The sequence below is a fragment of the Rousettus aegyptiacus genome, unplaced genomic scaffold (assembly GCF_014176215.1).
Source record: "Rousettus aegyptiacus isolate mRouAeg1 unplaced genomic scaffold, mRouAeg1.p scaffold_m13_p_8, whole genome shotgun sequence".
Lineage (NCBI taxonomy): Eukaryota > Metazoa > Chordata > Mammalia > Chiroptera > Pteropodidae > Rousettus > Rousettus aegyptiacus.
Genome location: NW_023416311.1, coordinates 68,078,814 through 68,092,848, shown reverse-complemented (window position 1 = coordinate 68,092,848; position 14,035 = coordinate 68,078,814). Strand labels below are relative to the sequence as shown.

The 14,035-nt window shown below is 43.0% G+C and overlaps 1 protein-coding gene across 6 annotated transcripts in view; it reads left to right on the top strand.

Moving 5' to 3' along the window:
• PDE8B (phosphodiesterase 8B) overlaps positions 1 to 14,035 on the top strand; it is a 289,225-nt gene that overhangs the window by 100,105 nt on the left and 175,085 nt on the right. The window contains exon 1 of one of the 6 annotated variants that reach the window (XM_016127752.2): positions 3,788 to 4,126. The exons of the other annotated variants lie outside the window; for them this stretch is intronic. Coding sequence (XP_015983238.1) covers positions 3,788 to 4,126 — 339 coding nt within the window. Of the gene's footprint in view, positions 1 to 3,787; positions 4,127 to 14,035 lie in introns of those variants that run through there. 6 annotated transcript variants of the gene reach the window in all.

Sequence of the window (14,035 nt, the reverse complement as noted above, 5' to 3'; positions counted from 1 at the left end):
CCTCCACTTGCACACTTCTGCATGTTTCAGATCTATGCCAGTAATGGGAGCAGGTTATCCGTTCTCACTGCGAACACTTCATAGAAATATAGGGCTATGTTATTTTTCCCCCCTCTCATTGCCAGAATTGGCAATGGAAGCTGTATCTGAAGAAGGTATTGAAACTATTGGCTGTTCTGGGAATAGGAGGAAAAATTTAACCTAATGCATTTGTCCATTCCATCACTTAGTCCTGCAGAAGAATAGCATTCATTGGAAGGCACTGGTCTCAATATGAAATGTTCAATTAACATAGTTATTCAATAGCTACCTTGAGGGTATCTACTCGGTCAAGGCTTATTATTATTTTTTTAATGTAGAAAGTTCAACCTAAATTTGTTGCCGAGTGACTTGTCCCTTCGTGATTCAGTCCCTAATGTTCTCCACCAGAAGATTGGTTGTAATTTGTTTTATCATCGTTTTCTTGCCTTCAGAAGCCTCAGTGAGTGGCCCTTTTCTCTTCTCTGGGTGGTTTTGTTACCGTTGGGGTGATCTGAACTCCAGCGCTGCTCTGATAACCCTGGAGATTCTTGGTTCTTTTCACTGTTGTAGAGACAATTCCAGCACAGCAAGAGTTATGAAAGGTAATACTTCTTAAAAGTATATTTTAGAAGGAGACGGGCCTCACTAAGGAAGGCTGTAGCCCAGTGTAATTTGAGAGGTGAAATGTTAAAAGATAGTGTATACTCCAAGGGAGGAGTGAGTTTTCAGCAAAGAGGGCTATAACAACATAGAAGTGGGAAGGTCTGTTTATATTTGGGCCATGCTAGGAGGTCTTAGGTGATCCATATGAGAGGTCACTTTGACTGACAACTGGCTGCTATATAACACTTTGACTACTGTGCATGCACTTACCCAGAATTCAGTAGGCTGAGGTAGTAGGCAGGTGGAGGTAGTACCTTCTGCGCAAGTGTCTGTGGCTGAATTAAACCAGCTATAGGTTTATGGCCCTGCAGTCCTTTGTCTTTCAGGATGCAGGAGTGATTCTTTAACTATAAATGGAGTGTTCTTTGGATGGTGTCTGGGCTGTCTCTGGGTTGGGCTTCCATTCCTTCGTTCCTTTGTCACTCATGTCTGACAGTTTTATCATAGTAACTTCATTCCTAGAGAAAACTGAAAAAGTAGACATGTGGCTTGAGAAGTAGCATGACTGTAAAAAAAAAGAAAGAAAGAAAGAAAGAAAGAAAGAAAGAAAGAAAGAAAGAAAGAAAAAGGAGGAAAAATTTAAGCTCCAAGAAGGAGAGTGACTGAAATGGGTGCATATAAAAGAATCCTAAATATGCTTGAGGAATGATGAACTCAACCTAACATTACATCAGGGATTTAGTATGGAGACTAGCAATTTTGTAATTGCACTCTGATGATGTTTGCCCAGATTGGGAATGGTCCCTCAGAAGTAGAGCAGTTGGCAGCCATCAGGTTTAGGCCTCTTTCAAATTAATGATTGTCCCTATCTCTCAGTCTTGACCATTTAATGTGGGGTTCTTATAGGCATAATAGGGACAAGGAAGGGGGACACCGACAGCCTGGAAGGGAACCGTGGTGGAAGCTGTGATGCCAGGAAAGGACTTAACTCCTCCAGCTGGGGGAGTGCTACCAGCAGAAAGCCCTCAGCTCAGCTGTCAGTCTCATAAAGGGATCGCCTCAGGTGCAGAAAGCCACTTTTCCCAAGGTTGGTGAGATGGCCTGCAAGTAACTGCTGATCCATGTGAGGGTAATAAAGGCTCATCCTCTCAGCCCCACCTCAGCATAACTCAAGCACCATCCAGGTTTAGAATCCTCCCTGCAGGGATGCCTGAGGCTTCCACTGAGATTGTATCCAAGATCACTTTCTCCTCCTGCTCAGTCTTTCCTCCCTCTCTGGCCTTCCTCCCTTCCTTCCCTTCTAGATACTGATTTCCAAGATGGAAAGTTAGAGTGGTAAAACTGAAGAGAAGAGACACAAAATTAGAAGAATTAGGTCAGACTACTGCGTTCTCCTCTTTATATTTAATTTGGAATTTGGGGTGACACTTTGCTTCCCTATGAAGGTTAGAAGCTGTCATTTGCAGTCTTCAATTATTCCAAAGGTTGATGTTACGGGTAAAAAAAGAAAGGGAATAATCAAAGAAATTATTTCAATTGGATATTTACTTCTTTGTGCTTTGCATTATGACTCTGTGTTCTTGCCCTTGCCCTTAAAAGCAACTCTACATGGAGTCAGTCCTTTCTTAGACCATCTCATTTCTCCCTTCTGCCACTGTGGCAGAAGGCAGGAATCACTAAAAGAACCGACGAATAAATGGGCAGGAGAGCCTTGCAGCTCTAACCCAGAATTCACATCAGGGGGAGACTGAAAAGCAGCCTTTCTTCCAAAGGTATTCTTATTCTCCTTGAGTGAAGCTTAGCCTGTGTATACTTCACTGAGGGGCATGTAGGAAGGCAGTTTTGACTGCCCAGCTCAGAGTATGAGGAAGAGCAGCTGACAAAGGAAGGCTGGATGGCGCAGAAGCCAGGGTGAAAATTTAGTGACACCCAAGAAAGAGGTGAAAACTCTGGAGAACAAAGCCAAGAACCACATAGAGAACTTCTGTCCCCCTCCCTGGATCTTAGGGGCACTGTGTGTTTAAGGGTTCCTTCCTTACCTGGGCCTCTCATCCCTAAGCACGAACCGCCAGATGATGAGTAGATATGGAATAGACTCCTTCAGAAGACTGGGTCTCCATCAAACTCAGCCTTCAGAGTGGAAGTGGAGATGAGATGGAGTGTGTGTGTCTGTGTGTGTGTGTTTGTGGGGGGGGGGGCGGTACTGCGGAAGCATGAGATTTCTCCTTAACTCTGAGTGTACTGGGAGATGAGCAGGTCAAATGGGTGGGCTTGGGCTGTAGGGTCTACTATTTGGGACAGTGTTGTGATGTTTTGCTCAGGGATGTGTTAAAATGTGTTGATGAAAGGCTTATTGCAGTGCTCCCCAGTCTACACTGCCCTTCATGGTCTGGCCTGGGGTGTGTGCCGCTAGGGGAAGAGGAGCTGGGACACTGGAGGGCAGTACCGGGGTGGATGCAGAAGGGACGAGGCCTCTGGACAGCGGAGGAGAAGGGGAGGGCGCTGAGGCGTGGTGCCAGCGGCCGCACACTGAAGCCCCGTGGACTGAGCCAAGCGGCGGGCACGCTCGCCCAGCTAGGGAGAGCTGGGCAGCGGCGGGCGGGGCTGAGGGGTGCAGTGGGGCTGGAGCGGCGGCGGCTGCGGAGCGGTGGCACCTGAGGAAGGACGGGGCAGCGAGGGAGGGAGGGGACCTGCGCGTACTGGAAGTGGGGATAGAAGAGGCAGGCAGGCGGGCGCGCGCCCGGTTCTAGGGGTCACGGGCGCGGGATCCCGGCGAGGTGGAGCTGGGCGGCGGCGGGGGCAGAAGCAAGGGAGGAGGGGAAGGCGGAGGCGCGGGGAGCGTGTTGGGGGCGCCCGGTGGGGAGGGTGGCGGCTGCCGGTGCGCGCTGTGAGCTGTGCGCTGTGTGCGCGCGTGCTCCCCGGCTCGGGGAGGAAGATGGCCCAAAAGGGAAAGTTGGGGTGACGCGCGCGGCCCTGGGAGGCTCGGCGGGGGGCGCCGCAGTGAGCCCGTCGGAACGGCAGCCAGGCAGGCCGGGGGGCGCGCAGTTCGGGCGCTGCCACAGCCGCCGCGGAGGCACCCGCCCCCTCACTGCAGGTGGCCGCGGGTGCGCTGAGTCCAGGAGGCCAGGGGCGCAGGCGGGGCGCGGGGGATCCCGGCCGAGGGATGGGCTGCGCCCCCAGCATCCACGTCTCGCAGAGCGGCGTGATCTACTGCCGGGACTCGGATGAGTCCAACTCGCCCCGGCAGACCACCAGCGTGTCGCAGGGCCCCACGGCCCGGCTGCACGGCCTCTTCGTCCAGACCGACGCCGCCGACGCCGTGCCCCAGAGCCGCGCGTCGGGACCCCCCGGCGCTGTCCGCATCCGCCGGGCCCGCGCTGAGCTGGGCAGTGGCAGCAGCGCGGACTCTGCAGCCCCCACCACGACCACCTGCAGGGGCCGGAGGCGCCACTGCTGCAGCAGTGCCGAGGCCGAGACCCAGACCAGCTACTCCAGCGTCAAGGTAAAAGCTGGGCGCGGGCGCAGGCACAGGCTGGTAGGGGGCCGCCCGTCCCGTCCGTGTGGGCTCGGACGGGTCAGGGGCTCCTGCAGAGTTGAGTGGTGGTGACGCGGTCGGGTTGGGAAGTTGTCAATGACGCGGTGGGATTGGGGAGGTTGCCAATAACGTGGAGTTTACTTTTCCACTTGTGGGGGTAATGAGGGCCCAGAAAATGTGAGCAGAAAAGACCCCTGAAGGAGTCTTGGGAGCTGGTTCCGAGGGGAACGAGTGGAGAAGGGAGGACAGTGGGAAGCTGGTGGACTAGCGGGTTTCTCTTTGAGGGAGAGAAAGGCTGTGGCTCCGTTAATGCAGGAGAAGGGGTGGGTATCATTGAGAGCATTTGGTGGCGAGTCTGATTAAATGCAATCTGAGCACCGGGCTGGAATTGCTTGTCTTGTAAGTGAATGGTGTCGACTCAGTACAAGCATACATTACTGCCTCGTGTTCAAATTTTTACCAGCCCGGCTGCACGGAGTCGTAGGACCACGCGTGGGGATTTGTGAATGAATGAGGGTATTTGTGTTTTATGGGGAGCTGTAGTAAGGGAATGGAGGAAGAGAATCAGAGTGAAACCTGTTGTTTGTCCCTCGTTTGAGCTGGCTGCATCCTGGGCATAACTGAGAATCTGGTGTGAGTTTGGAGGGTTAGGTGAGCTAAAGTGAGTGCAGTGCAACTGTCTAAAGATGAACATTCTGCATATCTCGTCTTTCAGGAGAGTGGAATTGTGAGGAAATGGAGAAAATTGTTTAAATGATTAAAGCAATCACTAGGTATTTTTAAAAATTAATTTAAAAAATTTTCAATTATAGTTGGCATACAATAATATATTAATCTTTTCTCTATGTTCTCAAAATACTATTAAATCCAAGAGGGTTTTCATTGTAAAATCTGTCCATTGAGCCTTTATCCTGATAGCAGACAGAATGACAGTGGCACATCCCACTGTGCAGAAGAAAAAAATACATTTCTATGGCTCTTAATGTTAGATAGAATCACAGCTTTTACATGGTTAGTGGATTAAAAGGAACTGTTCTATTGAATATACACAAATATCTATTCAATACTTGAAAAGTTGTTTAATAATTGGCTTAGTGTGCAGAGCCTCCTAGTCTTCCTTGGATATAGTCAGCTCTCAGTGGATGGATGAAGAGAAGGGTGGCATGTATTGGCTTCAGTCTAGAGGACCAAAAGCTTCTTTCAGTAAACGTATTAAGCAGCATCTGGTTTTGTAACATGAAGCTTAACTAATACTTATTTATAGTTCTAGGGTTTCTCTGGTAATAATCATATAATATGATAATCATCATTTTAATAAATATAAACAAAAATTTTATATAAAAATGGTAATATAATTATCATTTTAATAAAAATGCCATTTACTGAGCACCTACTATATGCCAGGTATAAGCTTTCTCTTCTAGCTTTTGAATGTTAACCATGTGATGATAAAATTTCCAAAGTCTAGAGACCTGGATTCATGACAGTATAACCTACCGATTAAACATTTGTTATAGAGGCATAGGCTAAATGATACATTTTCCTTTCGTCAAGGTTTTTTTTTTTTTTTTTTTTTATAACACACTGGTTCACATAGAGTTAGCATTAGGAGAAATTTCAGGAGAATAAAATTTTATATTTGGTCAAATAATTAAATTGAGATCTTATCAATCAAGGCCATCTTTTTGTCTTTTTGTTGAAAAGAGAGTTTTAAGTCATAAAGCAGTAGTTCACAATGGTGACAACTTATGAACTCATACTTTTTTGGTTGCTTCAGAGAAATTGTGTATTTTTGCCTTTCAGAGTAGCAAGAATTCCAATTTCGTACCTGGCAACTCTAGCTACTCCATGTTTGTTCAGTGAAAGAAAGAATAACGAGTGAATTCATTCCCTATGTTTTAATAATTCCCTCAAGAGGCTACTTAGAGACCAAATGGAGTAAAAACTGGAGGGAAAGTGAGTCCCAATTATTAGCAGCTAGTATAAGCTTGTATAAACATCATTGCCACTTGTCTGAAGTGTTAAAAGGCTTGACCTGGATTGGAATTTAACTCACTTTGCTTTATCAACAAGATTTCCTAATAAAAGCTTAATTCATTCCAAGCCATTACTAGGAATGTCGGCAATGATACTGCTGGTTTAGTGATTCAACACTAATTTGCATGTGTAGGTCTCGGAAACTATAGATTTGAAATTAAGTTTGAGACCAGAATGATTATTTTTACAAATCTTACAGAATTACTACTGAATTGCTTTAATATATTTAATAGTATTCTCTTAGGACTCGTGATTCAGTGCTATATTATTTTTTTCAGTTTTCACATGTTCCATACTCTTTCGTATAGTAGTTTTATAAATACTTTCTTTTTAGAATGAAAATTCTCCCACCTTAAGAGTTTGAGATAGCTGCAAGTCATGACCCTCCTTTGCTCCCTCTTTAAAAAATGTTCGGGTGGAAAAGTGAGGTCTTTGCTATTTCATCCTGTTTACAGTGGTGGGTCGTAATAATTTTTTTGTATTTCCTCTTCGTACATCAATTATAAACCATATCCTCATTATCTGCTTGGTCTCTGGTATTCCCCGGAGTACAAAAGTGTGTGCCTGATCTCTTTCTTTTCTAGCAATAATTCATCTCATTAAGCTTTTAGGATGATGTAGCATAATGATGTCAAACATGATGTCAACAGGAACATTCCTGAATACCTAATTTAAAAAATTATAAACATTAATAATTCATATGCAGTATAGTGATATCATGGGTTTCCATTTCTGGTAAGAAGTTAGATTTGTCTCCCAATTGCTGTAAAAATGCAACTTCCTAGCAATTTATCTCCTTCTGTTTGCCTTTTTAAAAATAGTACTCCAACAGGAGAATCCTGCAGAATGCTCACTCCTGATATTACGCCAGTTTTGTAATTCTTGTTCAGAAATTCTTAGAGGAGATGGTTGAATCTCTGGGAAGATCTGGGAATTCTTACAAGCTTTTTTTCATACCAGCTGTTGTGGCTGGGGAGGTATCTGAGAGTAGGCAGCCAGTTGTAGAAAAGAGTCTTTATTGACACATACAGTCAGTCCACTGGCAGCCGCCTCTGTGTAGCTTATGTTTTGTGGATCAGGCACAGGAGGTGGTTAGTTTCCAAATGATTTTGTGCTGATAGGCAGCATCACCAGTTTTCCCATTCTCTTTCATCGTGCTTGTTTATTCACTCAGCCAGCATTTGCGCCCGAAAATATTGTAGACCCTAGGAATTCAGGAAATATCCATGAAGTTTGCTAAGCAAAGCCTAATGAGGATGGCGAATCTCTTGCAAAAGGGCGCGCCTAAGCCAGTGATTAATGTCTTCTGTATTATCCATTCCATGACTTCCTAGAGCTGACTATATATAAAGGGAAAATAAATAGATATTTTTTTCTGGCTTTATGGTAAATAATTAATGAGATTTTTATTTGGGGGAGGGGTAGAACTGTTTTGAAAAATGTCATTTTTTCTCAGTATTCTCACAATTTAGTGCATATCAGAATCACCTGGAAGGCTTGTTAAACTATAGATTCTAGGCCCACTCCCAGAGTTTCTGATTTAATAGATTTTGGATGGAGCCTGACAATTTCGATTTTTAACAAGCTTCCAAGAGATGCTAGTATTACTGATTTGGGGACCATACTTTGGGAACCACTGCTTTTAAAGGCATTAAATTGATTGTCAGTTGACCAGGTGAATTAGGTGGGACCACCTCTAGCAGAGTGTATGGTACCACATTGCATGGATTTGGAGTACTAGTTACAACTCTACCTTCATCTTAGTTTACTTTTATATGAGCCACCTGCCGTCTCCATTCATGAAGTCAAATTCTGAGCCTCCAAGGTTAGCTGAAAGTCTGTAAGTGGGGAGAGTGCTGGGTCCAGCACTCTGTAGTCCACTCTGGTTTCTTGAGTTTGACTTCCCCTTGGGACCCACTGAAGTTTGTAGGTCCTTATGTCCTGCATTGCCATCACAATACCTCATGATGCTTCTTCCCTACTGGAGCCATGTCTTAAATGATGGAAAATTATAAGGCAAGGGAGGAGCTTAAAGCAGGCTGGCATGACTCATTCAATGCTCAACTCTTAGAGTTCTTGCTAGCGCTTTCCACCATTATTTTTTCATTTTAAAGTGGAGCATTAGGTATAGTAAACCCAAGTAAGTTTTGCACGTTGATTTAGTAAACCCAAATTTACTTTCAGCTGTACCTCATTTAATCACAATTTAGTCCCTCCCCAGTTTCCCAACACATTAGTTATAACCAGTGAACAAGTTTTCCTAATTTTCACTGCTTTCTTCACTAGTTAACATTAATTTTTAAAGACTATCAGCTAATATGCCCTTTTGACTTCATTAAATAATTCTACAAAACAGAAGGTAACAGTGCAAGTTAACTTTTCAGAGGTGATACTTCTCTACTGAAATCTCACTCTGGTGACTACCAGGCAGGATAGGGCATACTGGCGAGGGCAGGGCAGGGCAGATCCTGTGGCACCAGGTGGTGATGAGTTAAGGCCAGGAATCAGAATAGGAAGGAGAGAGTAAGCCCCACAGAAGCACATGAGAAGACAGAGTCCAGTGTCTGGAAAACCAGCAGAGTCGGGGAGGAGCTGGTAAGTACTTTGGGGACAGGTAGGCAAGTAAAATCTGGAATTCTGGGGCTCAGCAAAGGCAACAGCTGTTGAACTAAGTTGAGACTTCCGACTTGGGTAGCAAAAGCTATTTACTCTCTGTTTTATTTGGGGTGCTCTGCTGAACGTGAAGAACTCAGGGTCCATAGGAGATGCTGGTGACTAATCAGAGGATGATAAGTAAAACCTGCACCTAGGTTAGGTAAGACTAATTAACCAGGCTTTCCTCACACCTGATCAAATACTGCCTGGACAGGAAACAGATTGAATGTTCACAAGGGTTTAATTTAATATAATGAAGGGACTACTTTGGATGTGTTGGCAGGGTGAAGAGAAATTAACAAATGATGCTAAAAGCACCCCAAGACTAGAAAAAGAGGGAGCTGTTTCCACCTAGAAGAGGCAATGGGAGGGAATGATTATGGGAACCCGATAAGCCACCCATGTAGGATAGAGAAGCTCCCAGAAGCTGTGGTCTTAAGGAGGAATGTAACCATTGGAAGCCTGTGGCCTGGCAGGGGGATCCAAGGGAGTAAATACTCCCTATTCAATTGTCCTCCCTTTCATCTACCTCTAGTCAGGTCAGTGACTCCCTTTGGCCAGATACACCTGGAAACTAGAGGACCAGGAAACCCACTGATGGAGATTTTCAAGAGCAGGATAGAGAGCATTCTGACATTGGAGATACCCTGGTAAACTCAAATTGAAATTGGGAGTTTTGATGATTGTCTAAAATAATGGCGATCTATTCTTTCTTTCTTTCTTTCTTTCTTTCTTTCTTTCTTTCTTTCTTTCTTTCTTTCTTTCTTATGGTGACATTGATTAACAAATCTAATGTTTCAAGTGAATAATGGTGTTTTTATTTATTTATTTCTATTTTAATAAAAAGTTACATTTAATTTGTTTCCTCCCAGTATTCTTTTTCTTTTCTTTTTATTTTTTAACATCTTTTAATTTTTTTTTTCTCCTCCCTCCTCCCCTCTGGTAACCACTAGTTTATTGTCCATGTCCATGAGTCTCTCTCTGTTTGTCCTGTTCATTTGTTGCTTTTAAGTTTATATCCCACATATAAGTAATACCATGTGATTTTCAACCTTTTCTGTCTGGCTTTTAATAATAGTGTTTTTTAAATGGTTGTTTAATTTATTGTTTATGTTTCCTGTTTGTTTAATGACTAATAATGTTAAAACATGTCTAGTCGTCTTGCTTGTAGACCTCTAAGTTATTGCTGAAAACGTATCCTCTTCTTCAGTTCATTCTCCTTGACTCTGCTCAGACATTTTCTTAGCTGCTGTAACAAAATACCATGAACAAGCTTAAACAACAGACCTTTATTTCTTACTGTTTTGGAGGCTGGGAAGTCCAATATCAAGTTGCTCGCAGATTCCGTTCCTTGTAAGAGTACTCTTCCTGGCTTGTAGATGGGCCATCCTGTTGTGCCTTCACATAGCAGAGAGCAAGCAAGTTCTGGTTTCTCTTTCTCCTCTTATAAGGACACTAATCCCACCCTCATGACCTCATCTAAACCTGATTACCTCCCAAAGGTGCCACCTCCAAATACCCTCAGGGTTAGGGCTGCAACATAGGAATTTGGGGAGACATAAACATTCACTCTGTAATAGACATGTTTCTATCATTTCCTCTGCCCCTTGCCCACTGCCCCCTCTCCCTACGATCTCAAAGCTCAGAGATCAGGGTGGTGAAAGAAAGCCCTCATGCTAAGTGGGACGTTCCCTAAGTGGGATTCCAGCTTAGCCAGCTTATTATATTTTGGCTCGGTTTGTACTTTCCTGCTCTCTATACTTTCTCTCAGTAGCCTCAAAAGGTCAATACTGGAGTTTTAAGTATGTTTATAAAGTTGATGCTTTCCATAAAGAATACATATATTTAAAACATTTAAAAATATTTAAATGTGTTCAGGAATTCATTTTTAAAAATAGGTATTGCCTTTATCTTGTAGCAGAAGTCTTCATAGTTTCATTATTTTAATATTAAACTGCTTTTTCATAGAGAATATAGTCAAAAATATAACTATGTATGGTGTCATGTAGATATCACTTATATAAATGTCTAATTACTATGTTGTATATCTGACAGTAAGGTAATAATGAATGTTAACTAATTGAAAAAAATTTTAAATAATTAACTTTTAAAAAGGAAAAAACACTGCTTTTTACACATTGCAATATAGGTTAGTTTAGATTCTGTTGTTAGCATCTTCCGCATTTTCTCTCTTCTTCCATTGGTGGTAAAAACTTTTATTCGGAATTCGATGCTTTGTTCTTACCATCAACTTCTTTCACTTCCTCCTTTCTGCCTCCTTAGGAACAGTTCACAGAAAAGTAGTTTAGAAATTTGTGATCGCTATAATAAAAAATCAGGAGGTGCTTTTACTTTTGGATAATCTGTCAATAAAAGAAAGAATACTTTATGGTTATCTCATTTACAAGGTAATTCAAATTATCATATATGGTTTGTACATTTTGCAACAAGTTATGTAGAATATAATGTAGCTATTAAAGTCCTCGCTATTTGCAGAGTACATTGTTTCACCTAATGTGCATAAAAACGCTATGAGCTACAAATTATTATTCCTGTTTTACTAAAGAGGAAATGAGGCTGCAAGAGGTGGAATAAATTGTTTCAGAGGAGGGCTAAAATTTGAATATAAGATTATCTGAATTTAGCTTGAAGGCTCTTATCCACTAGGCTTCACAGCCTCTCACTCAGACCTGAAGGCCCAAGGCTGGTACTGGAACTGCAGTTATATAGAGCAGAGAGGTGATAAACAGGTAGTAGTGGGGTGATCAGGGGGGCCCTGTGGGTGGGTTTTTTCTCTTACATATTCTCTGTAATTCTCCTGTTACTTTGAACTGCAATGCTGTTTTGAGATGAGTGGAGAATGTAAAATGCATACAAAATTGGAGAAGCTATGGCATAATATGTCATTTTTTTTTCACTGAACACAGTATTTGGCACTCTGTATCGTACAAACTTTAGTTGCTAATAATCCTGTTGTTGCCGTCATTTGTTTTTGTAATTAAAATGAGGTTTTGGTTATGTAGATTTAGATATTTTTGAAATGTAATTGTTTTTTATTGGGAAATGTATTCAGTTTTCAGGTTGATTAATTTACCCAGTGTAGGTGACTGACTAAATATGTGTTATCCTGAAGCTTTGGAAACCCCTGCCACAGAGATGGGCTTGGTCTGCATTAGTTGTATTTCCACAGGAGATGGCATGATAAAATCTTGCCAGAGTCCCAGGATGGAGTTCGAATTCCGTGACTGTTGGACCTACACAAGGCTTTTGCCTTTGGAAGTTAGGGTCTTGGAGTTAACATGAGGTGGTTCCATGTGGAATTCTTCTTTGGCGTAAACCTGTAACCCGAACCCTTGATCTATAATTGGGGTTAAAGCCATTTTGCATAGACTCTGTTGTTTTTATATTGCTACATTTCAGGTGCTGTCAGATGTAGTATATTGTTGGGAAAATTATACACCGTAAATCTAAAAACTGTTTTCTCTCAGAGAAGTAAGTGTAGTGATTAGCTACAAGGATCCAGTTGCCTGTGTGAGTCACAAAACTGAGAGGAGACCCTAAATTTTGGAAATGTTTACAGGAGGACACATGAGAGACTTTTTAGCAACCTATCACACAGACTAATATGTATAAAAAGAAAAGTGCTATTTTCTGACATTAGAACCACAAATAACATCAAAGCTCTGGACCTGGAATGTGATGACGAGTTCAGAGCAGGTGAGGCTTTTGTCCACTCCAGGGTTCCTGCCGAGAGAGCATCAAGCAAAGGCAATGACCAAGTGGAGAGGAACGTACCAATTTGTGAAGACCAGCAATGACCCAGTGATCCAAACCTCACCCATGAGTTAGTGGTCTTTGGGCCACATGAGACTTATCTTCATTTTCAGCTTAAGAAGCTGATCCACAGTCTTGGCTTAGCAAGTAGGTAGGTGACTGTGAGAAAAGCAAAAACCACTCCACCAATTGAAGCTTCAGAAACCTCAATAGTGTTTCGAGCTGAGCCTTGCCTGGGGCTAAATGTTTCTTTTCTCCCTATAATCTAATAGAAACTCTGGCTACCATATCTCTTTTCCAGAGTTCCTTTAAGAGAGAGTGATATCCAGGAGAGTGGCGGCCAAATAAAGACAACAGTGTAAAGGATCAGCTTTGTCAGTGGCTGAGCCAGCTCTGATTAATATTGCCTTCCCAGAGTCTACCATGTACGTGTGTGGAATCTTTCCCTCTCTCCCTCCCCCACCCCCTGTGGGAAGTGGTGCTGGGAAAGGATGCTTAGGCAGACACGTTTGCACGAGGCTTTCTGTCTTCTTCCTCCCAAATCTGTAAGGCTGGGTCTGCAAAGCCTATTCTGGGACCCCTAACCTATTACACCCCCAACAGGCCTTCCTGTCCCTTTGGCCAGCCTTTCTGTTCATCTACTCAGTGACACATGGAACCCACTGTGAGCTTTCTCTGCAGTGATCTGTCCCACTAGGACTCTGATCATGGAGCCTTCATCCCTTTGGGAGAAACTGGTGAGGGCATGGAGTGTTGTCTATTACTCTCCATTACTCTCACTTCCCTAAGGGCAGTGACAAGGAAGAGTGTTGCAGACACATTCTCCTCTCCCTTTGTTGAGTTTTTCAAGAAGGGGGAAGGAGATGGGGTAAAAGGCTAGAACCTTTTCTGTGTTTCAAAGGTGAAATTTTTTAACAAAAAAATTCAGAAAATACTTTAAATTAATGTAAAAGGCAACCCTTTTATATTTAGAGTACATGACAAAAATATACTTTGTAAGGCATCTAATTGGTATTGGGAAAGGATTTTCATATAGAAACAATGCTATACATAACATTTAGGTTTCTAGGTTAGCCACAAAAGGTAATATTTAGATCATTATGTAGCTGGAATATATCTACAGTGTTGGAATAGTATTGCTTTGAAAGAAACATAAAATTGAATTAGGACTAGTGTTTCTTTTGTACTTGTTTCCTTTGGGAGAAGTGGTTTTAATTGGAGGGTGATGAGGCAGAGGAGGGAGAACCTATGAAGTTCCCCCTAGGGAGTAATTATCCTAGGTGATCGTTGATGGTCCTAGGAGGTGAGGGGCTCAGGTGGTGTAGGGAGAGAGATGGGGTGAAGTGCTTGACCAGCTTCACACGGCTAGGGACTCAGAGTGCTTCCTGCTAAACTGCCCACTTTTCATTC